General features: G+C 36.2%; 1 protein-coding gene across 2 annotated transcripts in view; it reads right to left on the bottom strand.

Moving 5' to 3' along the window:
* The window catches only part of LOC111146589 (vir like m6A methyltransferase associated), a 60091-nt gene that overhangs the window by 13857 nt on the left and 24744 nt on the right, over positions 1-21490 (bottom strand). For both annotated transcript variants that reach the window (XM_022502208.1, XM_022502207.1), the window contains exons 9-17: positions 17808-18299; positions 16642-16796; positions 13723-13805; positions 10917-11010; positions 10235-10779; positions 9454-9689; positions 8722-8974; positions 5712-5929; positions 2071-2203 (exon numbers count right to left, since the gene is read on the bottom strand). In XM_022502208.1, the coding sequence (XP_022357916.1) occupies positions 2071-2203; positions 5712-5929; positions 8722-8974; positions 9454-9689; positions 10235-10779; positions 10917-11010; positions 13723-13805; positions 16642-16796; positions 17808-18299 (2209 nt within the window). The remainder of the gene's footprint in view (positions 1-2070; positions 2204-5711; positions 5930-8721; positions 8975-9453; positions 9690-10234; positions 10780-10916; positions 11011-13722; positions 13806-16641; positions 16797-17807; positions 18300-21490) is intronic.

The following is a 21490-nucleotide window of genomic DNA, read 5'->3' as shown; positions in this document are numbered from 1 at the left end:
GCATTTTTTATATACTACTAAAATTATGTTATATTAATGTGAAGTAGACTGTATTCAATTAAGATGTTAAATGTAATATGCAGGAAAACCACTAATAACTAAAAAAAAAAAAAAAAAGCAAAAGAAATAACAAAAAAAATTAAAATGAGGATGCCCAGGTGGCTTAGTTGGTTAAGCGTCTGCTTTCGGCTCTGGGCATGATCCCAGGGTCCTGGGATTAAATCCCTATTGGGCTCAAGCCCGCTTCTACCTCTGCCTGCCATTCCCCCACTTGTGTGTGTACACACTCTCTCTGACAAATAAATAAATCTTAAAAAAAAAAAAGTTAAAATGGCAAAGTAGTAAATATCTATTTAACATAAGATACAATAAAGAGGAAAAAAGGTTATATAGGAAGTAAATAACAAAACACAGACATAAATCCTATCAGTAATTAGACATAAATAAATTGATTATAACAATCAAAAGAAATTGGCAGAATGTAAAACAAACACAACCCAACTGTATGGTATCTACAAGAGACACATTTTTATGTATGTATGTGTGTAGGCTCCACACCTAACATGGGGCAGAATTCAAAATCCTGAGATAAATAGTTGCATGCTCCATCAACTAGGAAAGCCAGGTGCCCAAGAGACACACTTAAGATTAAAAGATACAAACAGACTGAAAGTAAAAGGGTAGAAAAAATATATACCACACAAACAATAAATAAAACAGAGCTAAAGTGGCTGTACCAGTAATTCAAAATAAAGGTTTAGACATAAGTTATTACTACACATAAGTTATTACTAGAGATGAAGAAAGACATTTTATAATAGCAAAAGCATCAATCCATCAGGAAGACAAACATGGACATATATGCACTTGACAATAGAGCTCAAGATGCTGGAAGCAAAAACCTGACAGAAGTAAAGGGAGAAATAGACACTTCAACAGTAACAGTTGGAGACTTCACTCCCCTACTTTCAGTAGTGGGGAGAACAACTAGGCAGAAAATCAACAATGAAACAGAAGGCCTGAACAACTATAAACTAACTACTCCTAACAGGCATGTACAAAATGTGCCACCAAATAGTGGAAGAAGACACCTTCTTCTTAAGGGCACATGGAATATATTCCAGGAAAGCACATACCCTATACTGTAAAACAAGCCTCAATCAAGTATGATCTCTGACCACAATGGAATGAAGTTAGAAATCAATTACAGAAGGAAATTTGGAAAAGTCACACCTATATGCAAATTAGACACACCTCTAAATAATCAATGGACTAAAGAAAAAATTACAAGAGGGATTAGAAAATCCTTAGAGATAAACAAAACCAAAAACATGACATGCCACAGTATACAGAGGAAAATTTGTAGCTATAAATGCCTACATTTAAAAAGAAGAAAAATACATAAATAAACAGAAAATCTCAAATTAATATAACCTAAACTTCCACCTGAAGAAATTAGAAACTGAAGAGTAAACTGACCTCAAAGCAAGTAGAAGGGGAAAAAAACCAGTAAGGATAAAAGCAGAAATAACCAAGTAGAGAACAGAAAAATAATAGGAAAAAAATCAAAGAAGGGGCGCCTGGGTGGCTCAGTCAGTTAAGCATCCAACTCTTGATTTTGGCTCAGGTCATGATCTTGGCATCCTGGGATCAAGCCCCGAGTCAGGCTCCAAGCTCAGAGGGAACTGTGTTTGAGGATTCTCTCTCTCTCCCTCTGCACCTCCCCCCATTCATGTGTGCACTCTCTAAAAAATAAACAAATAAATCTTTAAAAAAAAAAAAAAATGAAGACACTATGGGTAGTAGTTCTCTATTTAAGCTGCCACATCAGAGTATTCAAAAATTAATGATGCTTAATAAATTTAAAAAGTTTAGTAATTTCTGCTCTTAAACACCTTTTTTATACATCAAAAACTTGCATTTATAGTGAGATAAGGGCACAGAAAAAAAACACTAAGTTCAAACTTCCAAAATACATCCTAAGATACTTTTGAACACAAGTGATTTTTTTAACTTACGATGAACTCTGTAAATTTAAAAATACATACATATACATATATGTACACTTACCATTGTGTCAGAGTTAAGAATCTGTCTCATAAATTCCAAAAATGAAGATGCAAGTTCACCTGTGTCCTTACTAAATGTGCTGACCACTCGTTTCAGTAAGCTATGCAAAGCATTACTGTTTTTCCTTAAAGAACTGTAAATAAATAGAGAGGATATGTCTTGAAATTTTAATGTATAAATCTCATATAAGAAATAAATTATTGCAGCGCCGCGGAGCCTCGGTTGGCCTCGGATAGCCGGTCCCCCACCGTCCCAGCCGGCGGGCCGCTGCACGCGCCCCACGTGGCGTGGCGTGGCGTGCCCTGCCGCCCATCGGGGCCGGGGTCCGGTGCGGACAGCCCCTTGTTCCGGGAAATGGGGCACGGCCGGAAAGGGGGCCGCCCCCTCGCCCCTCACGCAACGCACGTTCGTGGGGAACCTGGTGCTAAACCATTCGTAGACGACCTGCTTCTGGGTCGGGGTTTCGTACGTAGCCGAGCAGCTCCCTCGCTGCGATCTATTGAAAGTCAGCCCTCCACACAAGGGTTTGTAAAATTATTAAAAAAAAAAAAAAAAAAAAAGGAAAGAAAGAAAGGAAAGAAAAGAAATAAATTATCTCCATTCAGTCCACTGTTCAAAAAATGTTTTGGTGTGGCTATGTACATAAACCATTTAACAAGGCAGTACCTAGAGATACAACCTTTTAAAATTAAGCTTCAAGTTCTTAAAGAAAACCAAAAGAAAATATTTAGCCCAAATATAAAGATATAAAACAGCACAAGAAAATTCAAGGTTCCTTATTTTTACACTTTTTATAGCCTGAGGATTTCTCTAATATAAGGTTATAGGGGTCTCAGAAACCTGACCAGAAAGACTGATTTACATAATAACTACAAAAAATAAGTATCTTTATGGCACTATAATCTGACAGAAGGAAATCAAGGGTATAGACTAGGGATCTACAAACTTTTTATGTAAAGAACCCAATGGTACATATTTTATGCTTTGCAGGCTATGTAACAACGCAGTCTGTTTCTCTCTATACACGATAGCAGTCTCAGTTACAACTATTCAACTGCTTGTGTAGTGGGAAAGCGGTCATAAACAATACATAAATGCTGACTATGTTCCAATAAAACTGTATTTACAAACACTGGTGGTAGGCTGGATCTGGCCTGTAGCCTAACTCCTGATACTGCAAGATTTAAGCATAGCAATCAATCATGACAACATACAGTCCTGATAAAATTATTCTACATACTTACACAGCTCTTTGTTGATCAACAGAGAATTTCAAGGGCAAAGTATTCTAATATTCAATTGTGTCCTTTAAGTTGTAATACTTCATAATTAGTCAAAATGAAAATAAGACTATATTAACACTAAACATGCAGTGTTTGTATTTGAAAAATGTGGTTGGATTCTGAGATGCCATCGTAGAAGACTTTGGTAAAGTAATATAAAAGAGAGAAAGATAAAGACTCTTGCTCTTGAAATCTTTATAAAATAATGAAATAGATAAGGCACAAGAGGAATGATATTAAACACAAAGACAGATAATATGATTAATGAAAAAAGCATGGGTTTAAAATTAGACTACAACAATTACTAGCTTCTACATACAACTTTAAGCAAATGAGCCTTACAGGATCTATCAAAAACTGGAGTTCACTACATTACCTACTAGAATGTCTAAAATTTAAAGAACTAACAATACCAAAATCTGGTATTTTTGTTGCTCAACTTGTAAAGAAGTTGTCTATAAAAAAGTAATGCACTGAAATTTTAAGGTGATGGAACTGCTCTGTATGCAGTTGTGATGATAAACACATGACTCTATGCATTTGTCAAAATCCATAGAACTGTAACAACATGAAACATGAATGAGGTTACAAGGAAAGAGAGAAAACTAGAAACAACATCTGATATTGGAGTCAAAATGTCAGTATACACTCATTTTAAAAAATACATACATATAAATAAATACATACAAAAATAAATGTTGATGTGTATATGAATAAGTTAGGACACATGCATATATTTCTTTACTCTATCCAATGAAAAGAACCTAAATCAGTGATACAAGTTGAACAAAATGAATAACAATAGCATTAGATTATCATATAAAGAAAAAATTAATGTCCATAAGTCTATATTGATATAAATCCTTAAATAAGTAAACAAATGAGGGAAAAGTGATAATTCTTCCTTACAAAAAGATAATTAATAAATTAAAAAGGAATAAGAGAAATAGGAAATTTGCATTAGGACACCACAGTAAAAACTGCCACATGCCAAGATTCACTGATGAGTACGAAACTTAGTGGACAAAAGGTTTAAGCAGAAATAAGATATTTGCATAGTCTCAAAATACATTCTCTAAAATATTTAGTAATTAAAAGTAGAAAGTTATTAGGTTTACAGAAGAGAATCCTGACAGCACCTCAGTCAAGTGATCAAGGTGATTATCACCAAGAAATACTTGAATGGATGGTGATAACATTTACTGGGATGAACAAGACAGAAACACGCTTGAAGCAAGAATATCAAGGACTCTGCTTTAGGTCTATATAGTCTGAACTGTCCATTAAACAACCAAGCAGAGATGTCAAAAGATGGATGGATTATCTGGAGCTTAACAGAAAAATTAGAGCCAGAGGGAGAAAAGGGAATAGATTAAGACAATTTAGGAAAAGATTACTCACAGGCAAAAGACCAGAAACATAAATCCAACAAAGCCAAAAACATCACATAAAATGCTATGTCAAATGTATGCAAAGGGTATTTGTAAGAGCCAAGAATAGAGGAATCAAGGAAAACTTTTTTTTTTCTTTCTTGGAGGTGAAGAATATGAGTTTTAAAGGATATACAGTAAATATCCAGGCAAAAGGAAAAAGGACATTCCAGAAGTAAAATGTAAAGACTATAGTGAGAGACTGGGGACAGGGCAGGAGGAGAAGGAAAATTTGGATTTTCAGCAGGTGCTACCCACTGAGAGAGAATATAAATGAGGAGACAGGTAGGACCCAGCACCACACAGTATTTGGAACGTAAGTTTTCAGCCAATGTTATAAGAATGAATGAGAGGCACAAACATATGTCTCTTCTTCCCTTCTATCTCATAATCCTATGTACTTCTACAAATCCCCAAGGAAATCTCCATAATATCCAGCTACCATCCTAGAGAAGAAAAAGATGAGGGCATGGACTGAGAGACTGGAGCAGAAATTATACTTGAAGTTTACATTATCTCAAATTAATTTTATCTTAGCCATTCCTCTACAGAATAAAAAACACAGAATCAGTACTTTTAGCTTTAGGGTCCATAATATCATACCACCATCACATCTGAAGGACTAAAGGTAAATGTATCAACAAAGCAAACAGAGTGTGAATTAACATCCTGGAACAGTAAGATTCCCTTCTTAAATACTGTAAGTTGCCCACATTAATTTGTCCATCTACTCAGTTTATAATTTTAATCTTAAAGATTTTATTACTAGCACACTTCACTGCTAACAAATCTATTCCATAGATACAAATTTTTCTGTATGAAAGAAATCACATCTTCAATTTTCTATAATTATCTATGAATTAATCAATTTGGGGAGGGGTGATAAGAGTAAAAAATTAAACCCAAGAATGTATTAAATTAAGCATACCTTTTTAAATGAAATAATCCATAATCATGCTCTGCAAGAAACATCATTGTTCTGACACATGTCAGTAAACAGTTGTAACTGCTCTCAGAGTTAGCTAGCACAGCTAGTAAACAGTCACAAATTGAGGCCATCAGTTCTTTGTTCGGTAGAGAATTGGAGAGCTGCTCCAGTTCAGAAATAGAACCTTCAGAAGAGTTTGGCAAAATAAGAGCAATGTCCTGTGAGGGAGGAGAGGAGTAGAGGAAAAAATTTACTTTAATTATTATCAATTAACATTTTTATATTAGAAATACATACCAATTAAACCTTAGGAACTGCCTCATCAAAATACTGTTACCTTACCATCCTAAATAGAAACTCAAACACAAAAGAGTCATTTTGCTCTTCTATAAAAGGTAATACAAAGATATACACCTAAAGAAATAAAAGCAAGTATTTTACTTTAGAATATTTTTACTTTAAAAGAACATCTCATTCATTCATGGCTCAAATGTGGGGCCTGAACTCATGATAAGATCAAGAGCTACATCTTCTACCAACTGAGTCAGCCAGGTGCTCCTGGAAGTTTTTCTTTCTGCATCATACTAAGTATAGTTCCTATTTTCAAATGGTTAAGTGAACTACTTTTGGTACTAAAATATTTTAAATCATTGTATTATTGATTCATTTGAGTATTTTTTTAATTTATAAAGAAAGTATTCAGTGAAATAAAATTTTATTTTATTATTTGAAAGAGAGAGTGAGCAAATGCACATGAGGGGGTGCGCAGGAGATTAAGAGGAAAAGAATCCCAAATAATCTCCCTACTGAGCACAGAGCTGGACTGGGGTGGGGGTGGGGGGTTGATCTCATGACCTGAGCCGAAACCAAGAGTTGGATGCTTACCCACTGAGCCACCCAGGTGCCCCTCAGTGAAATAAATTTTAATAAGCATATCCATATTGGGGTGCCTGGGCCAGTCAGTCACTTCAGTGTCTGCTTTCGGTTCAGGTCACAATCACGGGGTCCTGGAATCATGCTCAGCAAGGAGCCTACTTCTCCCTCTGCCTGCTGCTTCCCTTGCTTGTGCTCTCTCTCTCCCTCAAATAAATAAATAAAATCTTAAAAATAAATAAATAAGTAAACATACCCATACTGCAATTTAAAACATCCCAGAAAGAAATGGAGCAAATAAACATTTAAACAGTTTTCCAACTAAGTATTTTCCTCTAGTTTTTATATATTTTCAAAATTCAATTTTTTAAAAATACTTTATTTATTTGAGAGAGAGAGAGAGAGAGAGAGATTACAAGTAGGCAGAAAGGCAGGCAGAGAAAAAGGGGGAAAGAGGCTCCCCGCTGAGCAGAGAACCTGATGCAGGGCTCGACCCCAGGACCCTGAGATCATGACCTGAGCTGAAGGCAGAGGCTTAACCCCCTGAGCTACCCAGGTGCCCCCAAAATTCAATTTTTTTAATGCTCAAGCAAGTTTAACCAACAATAAAAATTCCCACCACTCTTTTATAGAAGTAAATAAAGTAGATTTTACAGAAATATTTTGGGGTATATCTCATTACCTTTAATCACTTCAACATACTGCCCACTAAGATTCAACATGGGTTAAAACTATAAAACAAAGTTTGAATCAGAAGGAAAATATATAAGATGAGGCCAAGAATGAGGTTTATGTGAACAGGGTAGCTAGGGTGCTACAGTGTCATTAAGATTAGTCACAAAACCTGAGGTGGATTATATAACAAACACCAGTCAAATGGACATTTTAATGTATAAGGACTTCAAATATCCTTTCTACCAGGTCCCAAACTATTTTTAACCAGATTCTCTTTTTGTGAAAACAAGTCACACCAAAAAAGCTCCTTCTTGACATAAGTGTTAAATGGAACCAAACCGGATTTTTGTCAGCTGAAAAAAGATAATCTTCCAACATGGGATCCTATTAAAAATATTCTGTCTCGGGTGGCTCAGGGGGTTAAGCCTCTGCCTTCAGCTCAGGTCATGACCTCAGGGTCATGGGATCAAGCCCCGCATTGGGCTCTCTGCTCAGCAGGGAGCCTGCTTGCCCCCTCTCTCTCTGTCTACCTCTCTGCCTACTTGTGATCTGTCAAATAAATAAATAAAATATTAAAAAAAAATATTCTGTCTGAAAAAAATTACATCTGATGATCAGACAGCAGGAGCATTATGATAATCGAAAGTACCAACATGTACAGAAGTCTTGATCTTGGGCACCTGGGTGTCTCAGTCAGTTAAGCAACTGACTCTTGGTTTCGGTTCAGGTGGTGAGGCTGGAGTTCTCGGATCAAGCCTCACGCTGAGCCCCATATTGGGCTCCACGCTTGGCCCAGAGTCTGCTTGAGGTTCTCTCCCTTTCCCTCTCCCTCCCCCCTACCCCCTCCCTACTTGTGGGTGAGCTTTCTAAAATAAATAAAATCTTAAAAAAAAAAAAAGAAGAAAGAAATCTTCAAAGATCTCAATCACAATGGACTTTAAAAGTTAAAACAATTATCATTAACTCATGGAATTATAAACTGGAAGTCAATAACATAGACAGGCAGAGATTACTCCTTTTAGTGAACATCTGTATGCAGAGTAGTCTGAAACACACCAAAATTGTAGTCATCTCTGATACCTTCAAAAGTTGTCCAAACAAGAGAACATGGTATTATTAATTCAACCAATCACAAAGCTATAGAATTCAAGAATGAAACTGTGTATAAGTGAAAGGAAAATGCAAATACCAGACATAACCAACCCCAAAGAATTCAGTAGCCAATAAGGATGCAATCTCATGAAGAAAAAGAGACCTCAGAGAAACCTGAGAGGTACAAACCCAAAGAAAGCTATGAAGCACCAAACTATTTTATGGTTGGTTCACTAGTCAAACTGATCTCCCTAAACAACAGGATTAGTAAAACAGATGAGATCTCTGTATTCACAGCCAAGACTTATTATCAAGAGAAGCTTTTAAACCACACACAAACACAAAGAATTTATAAGATAACCATAAATACCTGATCACAGAGAGACTGCAAAATGGATGTGATATATTCAACACACTGTTGGCGAATAACACTGTCTCCAGGAGACCGCACCAAAGCTAACAGATCCTGGAATATCTCTGCATATCTTTCGTCACCTTTAATAGTTCCATTAATTAGATGCAAAATAGCTAATTTACAAGCTTTGTGTGAAGCCAGAGCATCAAGAAGAGCAAGCAACCTGGTGGTTTGGCTAGTATACTGTTTTTCTTTATCTTCTGAAGTGCTGAAATAAAATCAATACATTTAGTAAACAAAATTCTTAATTTTAGCGCATTATTTAACTAATATTTATTTTTCAACACATATCATGATACAAATCTTGTATAAAATCTTGTATAAAACATTTTATTCCTTGGATATAATGACTTCTCTGGAATTTCACAATTACTGTAAAAGTTTTATAAATTCAGATTTCAGTATCTTTTTTTAAATCAGAGTATTTTATAGATCACCTTTCAAACACCCAAAATCAAGACTTTCAAGGTATCTTGCACATGAAATAGTTTTCTAATTAAAAATAATCTACATATATTAATATACATACACACATAAATATATATATGTATATGTATATGTATATATTTATATGTAATATAGATTATCTGAGCATTCTAAACCCTGGTTTCCAAATTCTAAGTGAAAAAGATGTATCTGTGTCAAGAAAAACTTGAGGAAAAAATTTTTAATGCAAAATGAAAATACCTTTGTAAGTCTTCTACAATCAAATCCAACACAGTTCTCATAATCAGAAGTGCAGTTGGTGAGGCAAGGTCACACAATTGAACACAAATACGCCGTAACATATGTTGAATGGGCTGGCAGGTTGTGCCAGAGAAAGAGCGAACTATTTCTTGGAGCAACTTTGCTTGAACATGAAGGTGCATGCTCCACAATTTTCGGGTGTTGAGTGCCACTGATATATCATGTGGCTCAATAACCTGTTAAAAAAGTATATTGTGTGTGTACGTAGATTTTTTTAATATTTATTTATAGTCACAAAAACTGTTCAGGAAGAACTGTTATGAAAAGAACATCTTTACTACATGCTTAAAACATTCTTCTATTATACAATTAAACATTTGCTTGAATTCAATGCATCTAGAAAATCTTATTGTTCTCAGGTTAGCAGTCAGTAGTGCAGAGTCCATTGGTGAACCAACTTAGTTAATGGCAAATTCTAACACATGATAAAGGGAAAAAAAGGATTTAAAAATAACAAAAGTACAAGTATACAGAACAGCATAATAAAATTCACATTAACAAAAATTTATTCAAAATGTTGCCCCCATATTTCTTTAATGACCAACTTGCTTCAGTTTTATCTCACCCTCATCCAGTTATTTTATGTCTTTTTTAGGGGAAGGGGATGAGGGTTGTGAGTTGTTGTTGTTTTTTTTTTTTTTTTTTTTTTAATAAAATCATCGGCTTTTTTAAAAGTGTTACTGCAGTCATTTATAAGATGCATGTTATATGGAAGTGATACCTGAGTTGTTTGCATGGGCAATGGTAGAGGCAGCAGCTCTGAAAGTAGTATGAGTCCAGAAAAAAATCCTTCAGGAACCTTCAAGATTGAAGAAAGAACTTCTTTTAACATTAAAGACCAAGTATTATTGGCCAGAGTCTCTTCTGAGATTGTGAGTTTTTCATTAACTCCTTGTGTAAAAGTCAGTAAGATATCAATGATATCATTTTGAATTTTCTGTTCATCACTATCCAAACGACCTGAGAGAGGAATAGAGCACAGGAGCATGTGTAAAGTCACAAGTGCTGAAGGAACACGCATGTCCTTAAACTCAAAGGATCCACCTCTCAGGAGCTCCGTTAACATAGTTTTAAGAAGAGTGAGCGTGCAGCGAGCCATTGAAATAGTAGTAACTCTGTGAAGGGTAGTCCCCATGTTGACATGGAGCCTCCAAGGCTGAGTCAGAATACTGTTCAATTTTTGTAGAACCCGAATAAAGGTGTCCATTCCTTCAGCAGAAAAAAGCTGAATAACAGCAAGATTCCATTTCAGGTCTTTCTGTTGACCTTTATATAGGATAAGGGGAGAAAAAACTAATTACTTACATGTTAATAATTAGTTAAGATTTTTGAATATTTTATTTAATAAACAGCAGTTACACTAAACTTTAAAAATAGTTTTTAAAGTATAATAGCCATATTACCTTCAACAGGAGGTGGCGGACATGCCACATTACAGAGAACACGCAAGGCAGTGGTAAGGCCAACTCCTTCCGGGGTCATCAAATTATCAATATTCTTTAAAAACAAAAATGAACAGAAAAGTTTAATTTCTTGATGCTTGGATATGAATCAAGAAAAAAATTCCCAAGAAGGCATTAACTAAAAATATGAGTTTCATGTTAAGCACTTACACCATTTTAAGTTTCCCAAATAAATTTAAAACATGAATAAAGCTAATGAAGTTTTTATAAAGGTTATTTTATAAAATTAATAATTGCAAAGTTCAAGTGTATTAAAAAGTACAGATTAAAATGAAAGTAACAAATGAATGAGTACAAAATGAATGAGTACAAAAATGAATGAGACTCCCTGTATTAAGAACTTAAAATAGATGTTTATTTTAAAATTTAAAAATAAAAATTAAAAAAAAAGAATTTAAAATAGTTCTTTTTCATATACCTTCTAGATACCCTCCCCCCAAAAAATGAAGCAATGACTGATTTTACAAAGCCCTGTGGGTACAAAACCTCTTTAAAACTGAGGAGACAACAGGGAATGTTTTAGCACTACGTAACACGCACTCGAATGCAGATACCACAAGTACCGCCACAACAGGAATCTAGTTGTGATGACCAGTTAGGGCATGGTTAAAGGAAAAAGAAATACAGTTGCCTATGTCCTTAGCACCTGCCCATGCTACGTTTCCTGACAACAAATAGTTGTTTAAGTTTCTTTGTTTTTGTAGTTTCCACAGAGCGGCACAGATGGTTTTGAAAAAATTCTGAAGGAGTAACATTTTTAGGGGTGCCTGGGTGGCCAGTTGGTTAAGCATCTGCCTTGGGCTCAGGTCAGGGTCCTGGGATCAAGTCCCACATCAGGCTCTCTGCTCAGTGGGGAGTCTGCTTCTCCTTCTCACTCTTCCTCTATACTCTCCCCCACCCTCTCTCTCTCTCTCAAATAAATAAATAAAATATTTAGGAAAAAAAAAAAAAGAAATAAAGAACATTTTTAAATGTTACTATTACAGCTCCTAACCCCCAGAGGAGAAACTTAAAAAGAAAAATAAGAAAATTCCTTTCCCCATACATTTTTTCTAATTTCTTCCTTGCTATCTTTCCACAATTCCACAAGTTACATAAAGCAGCATGGAGCACAGTGAGAAGTTTCAATCTCAGATCAACTATTTTTGGTATATCTTAGAATGAGAATCACTTATTATTAACTATAATTAATGGATAAGCATTTACATAAAAATCAAAACTCTTCAATTACAGCATGTAATTTAAATTTTGGGAGCTAAATTTTTTATTGGTTAAAAACTTTTACCCAAGCATATAATCTTTATTGGACACCTTACACATTCTTCTGACCATGCACAAGTACCCTGAACATATGACCATCTAAATTTACAGGATCTAGTGTACTTCTGCCAAATAAAAGATGAATATATGAGAAGCTCTAGATGACATCTGAGGCACAGAGTAAGCAACACAGAAGAATATAATGGCACCACAGGAGGTAAAAGTACTCTTAGGAAAGATGAGTAAAAAGAGAAGATAAGGGCTGACAAGTCAGTAAAGAAAAATCTAAAGCACATAAACCCAAAAAGTACTTGGTCACTATTTTAATAATACACATTTCAACTCCAAAACCAAGATGTGGTACACACACACACACACACACAAATACACACAGCTCATCTGTTAAATGAAAGAGGAAATAATTCAAGGTCCAATTCTATCTCTCTAGCTTAAAATTTTTTATGCACCTATAACCACCTTTAGTCCTTCTTCCTATGCTACACTAACTTTTAAAACTAATTAACAATGCAACAGTTTTGATGAATTTTTAAATTACTAATTACTTGAATTGTATATGAATTTTTCAAATGTACTATTATGATACAGGATTTTCAATTTTTATGACTATTTGTAGATATGACCATCCCAAATTAACAAATTTAGAACTAGGGGGCATCTGGGTGGCTCAGTTGGTTAAGAGACTGCCTTCAGTTCAGGTCATGATCCCAGGTCCTGGGATCGAGCCCCACGTCGGGCTCCCTGTTCTGCAGGGAGCCTGCTTCTCCTTCTCCCTCTGCCTGTGCTCCCCCAGCTTATGCTCTCTGTTAAATAAATAAAATCTTTTAAAAAAACAACAAAAAAATTTAGAACTAGCTCCCACTGTAATTATCTAAAATTGACTCTTGTTGATTTTCACCTAAATTCTGAAGGAAGCTCTTTTTCACTAAGGTTTAACTGATACAATTATACATCAAATTATCAAAGCATTTAACTTTAAAAGGCTGTTGTAAAGATCATCAAAATGGTAGTTGTTATTACTCAATTTGAGAAAAAAAATAGGACAGATCTGGTAGCGGAAGCAGTAGAGTACACAGGGTTGTATGCAAGTGTATTCACACATACACTCCACCACACATACCAATCTGTACCACAAAGTCTAGCAAATCAATCAAGTATACTTAAAAATTACTGCATTATCTACATAAATGATTTAATGCAATATTACTGTATTTGGAGCCACACAGTTCCATAAAATGAAGGCACTTTTAGGGGTCCCTGGGTGGCTCATTTGTTTAAGTATCTGACTTGGTTTCAGCACAGGTCATGACCTCAGGTTTGTGATATGGAGCCCTACACCACACTCCCCATGCAGTGGGGAGTCTGCTTCTCTCTCTCTCCTCTCCTCTTGCTCATGTGTGTAGGCTCTCTAAAATAAAACAAATTGTCTTAAAAAAAAAAAATCAAGGCACTTTTAGGTTTTACTTACCTGTTTAACATATTCAATTAGGTTTGGGATGCAGTTAATTTCAAATCTAAGGTTTTTCAGAGGTTCAAGCCACTTGCCAAGTTCTTAAAAACAAAAACGTCATTCATAATATAATATTTTAAAATAAAAAGTCTTTATAACAAAGGAAGTAAAGGTATTCTTTTCCAAAGAACATTATCAGATTCATATTGGTTTCAATAACCTAAACTTCATACAGGGATAAACTTATGTCTAATTCTCAAAACAAGCCTTAACGTGAAATGTAAATGGGCTACCTTTCATTACAGGCTTAGAAATAAGAAGTGACCATTCTTAGTTACTTGGTTTCTAAAAACTTAAGTGTTTTCATGCTTAAACAGGACCATCAACTTACAACATTAAAAAAAGTGTATAAAACTGACTACTTATAAACTGACATAATAAAATAGTGTTTATTTACCTAATGCCGCCGCCACTTCCCATACCCTCAAAAAACCATGGACAAAATGTATTAATTTCTAACAGGATCAGTCCCATGAGAGGGAGGTTGGCTGAGTGATATTTCTCTTAGCAGGAATTTTAAATTTTGCCAATTTCCTAATTTACTTTTATAAAATTAAAAGTAATCACTATCATCCCAAAATAACAAACTTTGCTTAGAAAACAATCACAAATGAAATATATCATTTACCACAATTGAATTCAAAACTCTACTAGAAAAAAATGAACAATCAAAAAAAGCAGAAACAGATTCATAAATATATAGAGAACTGGTGGTTGCCAGAGGGGAGGGGTATGGAAGGATATGCAAAATGGGTGAAGGGGAGTAGGAGGTAAAGGTTTCCAGTTAAAGAATGAGTAAGTCACGGGGATGAAAGGTACAGTATAGAGAATATAGTCAATGGTGTAACAGTACTGTATGGTGACATGGTAGCTGTACTTAGGTGAGCACAGCATAACTATATATAATTGTGGAATCATTATGTCATTCAGAAAGAGCTGTGGAATCCCTGTGCTGTACGACTGAAACTAATGTACATTGTGTGTCAACTATATTTAAAAAAAAAGAAAACTGGGGCGCCTGGGTGGCTCAGTGGGTTAATCCTCTGCCTTCAGCTCAGGTCATGATCTCGGGGTCCTGGGATCAAGCCCCGCATCGGGCTCTCTGCTGGGCAGGGAGCCTGCTTCCACCTCTCTCTCTGCCTGCCTCTCTGCCTACTTGTAATCTCTCTCTCTGTGTCAAATAAATAAAATCTTAAAAAAAAAAAAAAGCTTTAAAAAAAGAAAACTGAGTGGAATAACATAGGAAAAAAAAACTCTCCTAGAAGCTATGCTATAACACCCATACTTTATTACCAAAACTATTTTAAGAAAAGCATTCTAATGTAAAAAAGTGATATGCTGGGCACCTGGGTAGCTCAGTTGGTTAAGCCACTGCCTTCGGCTCAGATCATGATCTTGGAGTCCCAGGATTGAGTCCCACATCAGGCTCCCAGCTCTGCGGGGAATCTGCTTCTCCCTCTGACCTTCTCCTCTCTCATGCTCTCTCTCACTCTCAAATAAATAAATAAATAAAGTCTTAAAAAAAAAAAAAAAAGTGATATGCCTTGGGCACCTGGGTGCCTTCAGCTCAGGTCATGATCCCAGGGTCCTGGGATAGAGCCCCGCATCAGGCTCCCTGTTCGGCGGGAAGCCTACTTCTCCCTCTCCCACTCTCCCTGCTTGTGTTCCCTCTCTCGCTGTGTCTCTCGCTGTCAAATAAATAAAATCTTAAAAAAAAAAAGAAAAAAAGTGATATGCCAGTTCCTGACACTTTTCAGGAATAACTAAAGGAAACTGAAATATAATAGTCATGTCTCTCCTCGGTTCTACAGTTCTCCATGAGGATTATTACAACTATGTATATCTGAGTATTTTTCAAGTGTGTTTTTAAATTAACTCTTTCATATATACAGCATATATTGCCCCACTGAAAGATACAAGAAAAATAATAAAACAATTATGTGTACCCATCACCTAGAATAAGTAGTAAAGAATTGATATCTTTGAAGATGCTGTGTGCCCTCCTTTTATAAAGGCACACTACAGGGAAAAAAACCTATTCCCTTCATGAGAGGTTGAGTTTAACTCATACTTTTACTGGTGGTATCACACATAAAATCTAAGATTAAAAAGAAAAAAGTCAGGGGCACCTGAGTGGCTTAGTCGGTTAAGCATTCAACTCTTGATTTTGGCTCAGTCAGGATCTCAGGGTTACGAAATCGAGCCTCCCCCTCCAGCTCTGCACTTAGCGGGACTCTGCTCAAGATTCTTTCCCTCGGGGCACCTGGGTGGCTCAGTGGGTTAAAGCCTCTGCCTTCGGCTCAGGTCATGATCCCAGGGTCCTGGGATCAAGCCCCACATCAGGCTCTCTGCTCAGTGGGGAGCCTGCTTCCCTTCCTCTCTCTCTGCCTGCCTCTCTGCCTACTTGTGATCTCTGTCTGTCAAATAAATAAATAAAAAATAAAAAAATAAAAAGATTCTCTCCCTCTTCTTCTGTCTCTCCCCCACCACCCCTCCCCACTTACAGGCTCTCCTAGAAAAATAAAAAAAAGAAAAGAAAAAAGTCCACACACTATTTACAATATTCACTCAATGTTATCAAATTTTTTACTTAGTAAGGTTAGAAAGAAACCAAAACAAAATTTAAAAAACTGTGATTAGATACCTTCAATTCTTCATGACTACTAATATAGGGTTTGCCATAAACTTCATTCAACATAGATTTATATTTATACATTTTAGAAAATAATGTTCATATTCATTATCCTTCACTTTTGAGGATAGCATATATATGTCAATCAATGACAAATGATTTCTAAATTGTATTCAGAATTTTTATGTTCAAAGGCTTTTTCCCTTCACATATCATAAATGCTTAAATAACTTCAAGTACCATACCTTGTAATTTAGCATTATTTTCATCTGCTTTACAAAGCTTCAAGAGAGATGCTGCATGCTGTTCTAGCATTTGGACATCACTGGAAGACTGAACCACCACCAAAATAAGTATGCATGCATAATTATAAGCTACTGACTTCTTAGACTTGGAATCACTGAAACAAAATAAGGTTTTAAAGTTTTTGGTATGAAACAATTTTTCCAGGAACAATTTTTAAACATTTTTTTCTATTTGGCTTTAAAGAGACCAAGGAATTTTACAATGAAACATGACTAACTCCCTGAAGACAAGAAACACTTCCAATTCACTTGAAAACACTACTTAATAGTATATAAATGAAGCATAGGCATCACAATGGAAAGTGAAATTCTTTTAAGATCAGAAGAAAAATGAAATATTAAACAGGTATACTTCATTAGCAATGAAAGATTCGGAAGTATACTTCAATGGTCTCCTTTAAAATGTTTGTTCACTCTTGATAAGTAGGAATAAGTGTCATGAATCAAACTACTGCCATCCTCACTGTCTTCTACCTTAAAACTGCTGAGGTAGAGGTATGTATGGAAGCCACTGCCTTTCATAATTCCCCCAAAAGACCTGTCACTCAAGGAGTCATATCAAGACCCTATTGTGAGGCCAGTTACCTGGATGTCACTGCTTTGTATGACATGAGCCAGAAAGAGCACGTTTATCTCCTCAGACACTAAACATCAATCCTCTGCCCTACCGGGCAGCTATTAAAAACTAGGCATTCTAAATCCCCTGCGCCCATTTAGTCAACGTATTTCTGAAACCAGAGCACCATAGTTTAAACATGAGGGAAAATTCAAGACAGCAAGATAGTACTCATTACTCTGCAAATATATATTACGGTGCCTTAGGATTCCCCTACACACAAATTAGCAAGGGTTCTACAGTTGTAATCTAGTCAACATCCAGGGGAAACTGCAAGAAGCTTCTAAAAGATCCATTTTGTTGCTTTACAGGCATATCATATATTTTACAAATTTCTATCATTCTAATCCTTAATTAACAAATTATGTATTATGTCAAAAAATAATTGTAATAATTTTTACTTTCAAAGCAATATCTTTTAAGAAACTAGCCCTTTACTGATATAGTTTTCCAGTATGAAAGAAAATTTAAGGAGTAAAAAGAAAATTACCCTAAGGCTTCTTTGGAATAGTACTCCATCAGAGTAATAAGACTTTGGAGATTTTTCTCAAGACTGAAAACATGGCCAACAGCTGATCTTCCCACAGGATTAAAAGTAATCAAATAAAGATTGTGAAGGGTTCCCAGGAGATCTGAATGGTCAGTTTCTTCACTGGCTGTGCAACGCTGAAAATGGCTGAATAGTTCTGTAATACACTGTAATGTCTGTGTTGAGTCCTGTAGCCACAAGGCAAATGCATCGTCAATAACACCATCAGATTGAAGACCCTCCTCTTCATCTTGATCATAAAGGTGACACAGAGCTCGGATCAACAAATTTGTGGCTTCATATTCCGACATAAAAAAAAGAAGACCCTTCTGTGACTGTGCAAGAAACTTTAAAACATCTTTTGTGGCCTGCAGCACACCAGGGTGGGCACTTGTTACTGGAATTGACAGAAGCAAGGTAACCAACTCCAAGAAGTGATGACTATGAAGATACCTGTAGAAAAATTAATTAATATGTGTGACATCAGTGAAAAACATTCTTCATTTACTCAGTATTCATTAGACAGGAGAGGTGTAAAAATTTTATTGGCCATAATCCTTACCCTTAGCAATATACTACTTTGACTAAAAACATAATGTGGCAGCAAGTCTTCTTTCCACTGGGTCAAGTAAAAGTAAAAGTTATGTGAGGCTTTTTTCTAGCTAACATTCAACAGATATTTGACATATAACCGTTAACAAGTCTTCTCTTTCTAGAAGCAACCATGACTTCAAATTCTGGGTCTTCTTTCCAGATGACTTACAAAATGTTCCTTTTTCACTATGGTCCTACTCTACCCATGTACACCAGTATATCTGAATTAGTGCACCCAGGAAAAATACAGTACATATACTATAAAAAATAGTTTATTCATATTTACTATAGGCAGTATATCTGAATTGGTACCTCTAGAGAAAACATTCAAATTATCAATTTTTAGTATTTGAAGAATTAATACTCCCATACACAGCACTTTTATCAAACCCAAGAACCATTTTTTAGCATATACAGTCTTAGCAGAAAAAGTGTGAGCTTACTCAAGACCCCAAAACAGACACAAATGCTACTGATATAGAGTATTTTCACTGTCCTAAAAATATCGTGCTCCACCCATTTGTTCCTCTCCCTCCCCCCTAACCACAGCAATCACTGATCTTTTTACTGTCTTCCTATTTTGCCTTTTTCAGAATGTCCTATATTGGGGATCAAAGAGTTCGTAACTGCCTCTTTTTTTTTTTTTTTAAAGATTTTATTTATTTATTTGACAGAGATCACAAGTAGGCAGAGAGACAGGCAGAGAGAGGAGGAAGCAGGCTCCCCGCCGAGCAGAGAGCCCGATGCGGGGCTCGATCCCAGGACCCCGGGATCATGACTTGAGCCAAAGGCAGAGGCTTTAACCCACTGAGCCACCCAGGCGCCCCACGTAACTGCCTCTTATATTACTCCTTAAACTCAGGCTTCTGTTTAAGAATAATAAACACCCCCCAGTAACTTTTTGCCTATGAAGGCAAACAGAACCCTCAAGAAGACAAAAACCCATGACTACTGTGCTCAAAGAGTATCTTTAACCACCTTGTGGAGTGTTCAGAAAATAATTAACACTGCAGGCCTCAGACTACTTATATTCTTAAGAACGCCTTCTTACAAGACAGGCCCTTGGTTAGTGTCTGGGAACTTGGATTTGAGGAGAATTCCAATCACCCAACAGATAAAAATGCTGACTATGCCTAAACTATTTATGCAAACAATATGGTTTATACTGAATACCTGCTTTCCTTCTGGGAGGCTGGGATTCTGTTACACAGTAGATATTGGGGGCCTATGTGGCTATCCTCCAATAATAAGCTTGGATTTGAGATTCTAATAAGCTTCCTCAGTATGCAACATTTCACACACATTCTTTGCTGGGGGAATTAAGCAGGTCCTATGTGACTCCATTGGAAAAGGACTCTGGGATTCTCTGGTTTCCTCAGGTTTCTCCCCATGGACCCTTTTCCTTTGCTGATTGTGCCTTGTATCCTTTTGCTGTAAAAAACCACAGTTATGAGTACAGTACTGAGTCCTTTGAGTCCCACTGGCAAACCCTGAGAGTAATCTTGGAGACTTAGACAGAGGGCATTAGAGCCTTGTCATCACTTCAAACTAATCCTTCCAAAATCCAAAATTATTTCTCCTTTCAAAATTCACTGCCCCTCCTAATTTACCAGTTTCTGTCAATAAAACCTCAGTTCCAATAGTTACCCTAGCTAGAAACCTCAAAACATTTTTAGTTCCTTCTCACTCTCTCCTTAGCTATTAGGTCCACTTGCCAAGTCCTAGTAACTGCTCTTTCACAAACTCTCACTATTAGCACAATTCCCTATAAATGCTACTATATTAGGTAAGTACTTAACACAGTACAATCTAGGCTGGCTCATCAACTTAATAACTCCAACTTCTTTTCCACTGCAATACATCTTACAACATGTAACCTTAGAATACTACTTTGATACTATCAGATCTACTACTCCGAAATAGTCAAGATCCTCCCATATTCTAAAAACAAAATCCAGGGATGCATGGATGGCTCAATCAGTTAAGTGTCTGCCTTCGGCTCAGGTCATGATCTCAGGGTCCTGGGATCAAGTCCCCAATCAGGTTCCTTGCCTAGCAGGGAGTCTGCTTCTCCCTCTGCCTGCCATTCCTCCTGCTTGTGCTCACTCTCTCTCTCTCTCTCTCTACGGAAATAAGTAAAATCTTTAAAAAAATAAAATAGGGGTGCCTGAGTGACTCAGTCAGTTGAGTGCCTTTGTCTCAGGTCATGATCCCGGTCCTGGGATCGAGCCCCACATCGGGCTCCCTGCTCAGCAGGAAGCCTGTGTCTCCCTCTCCCTCTGCCTGACACTCACCCTGCTTGTGTTCTCTCCTCCTCTCTTTCTGGCAAATAAATAAATAAATAAAATGTTTTTTAAAAAGATAAATAAATAAAAACAAAATCCAAATTCCTTAGCACAGCATTCAAGGCCCTTTACTTCCTCAAGTCTGATACCTGAATGTACCTTCTCCAGTTACAGAGGAGAAAATAATACTTAATAAGCCTTTAATTACCAGTTACCTTTCAGAGACTGAAAGCATTACTCCCCTCCTTAGAGTCACTACCCTAATTTATCCTCAGTGTCTGACCTCGCCTCTTACCTTACTTCAAATGAAGTGATCAGTGCAAAGTGCCTTGGCTCCTTTACTGTCTCCATATTACAAACGTATCTATATTTGTACACACAAAAGATTTCTTTTCTTCTATTCAAAACCAAACCCCCACACCTGTACTCTTGATGTCATCTCCAACCAGACCTTTCTCTAGCGTTATCATCTTTTGTTCTTGGAAGAACTCAAACTAAGGCAAGATCTAACAGTTCAGTTAAAAACAGGAATGGATAGATACAGATTTTATGAACAAGCACTCTATTTTCTGTTAATGCAGTATGCTCCAAATCAAGGCAAAAATCAATCACAGAAATAAGGAATAACATATTAAAAATGCCATTTTTCCCATTAGCTAGAAAATTATTTACAGGCAAAACGTAAAAAAAAAGTATCAAAAATTAAAACAAAATTTAAAAATCTACTGTGGGCACTGATCTTAATAATGGCAAAACTCTATCAAC

This window comes from Enhydra lutris, unplaced genomic scaffold, assembly GCF_002288905.1.
Source record: "Enhydra lutris kenyoni isolate GAN:26980312 unplaced genomic scaffold, ASM228890v2 scaffoldscaffold14, whole genome shotgun sequence".
NCBI classification, from domain to species: domain Eukaryota; kingdom Metazoa; phylum Chordata; class Mammalia; order Carnivora; family Mustelidae; genus Enhydra; species Enhydra lutris.
Note: the sequence above shows the minus strand (reverse complement) of the source record. Positions and strands in the feature narration are given on the sequence as shown.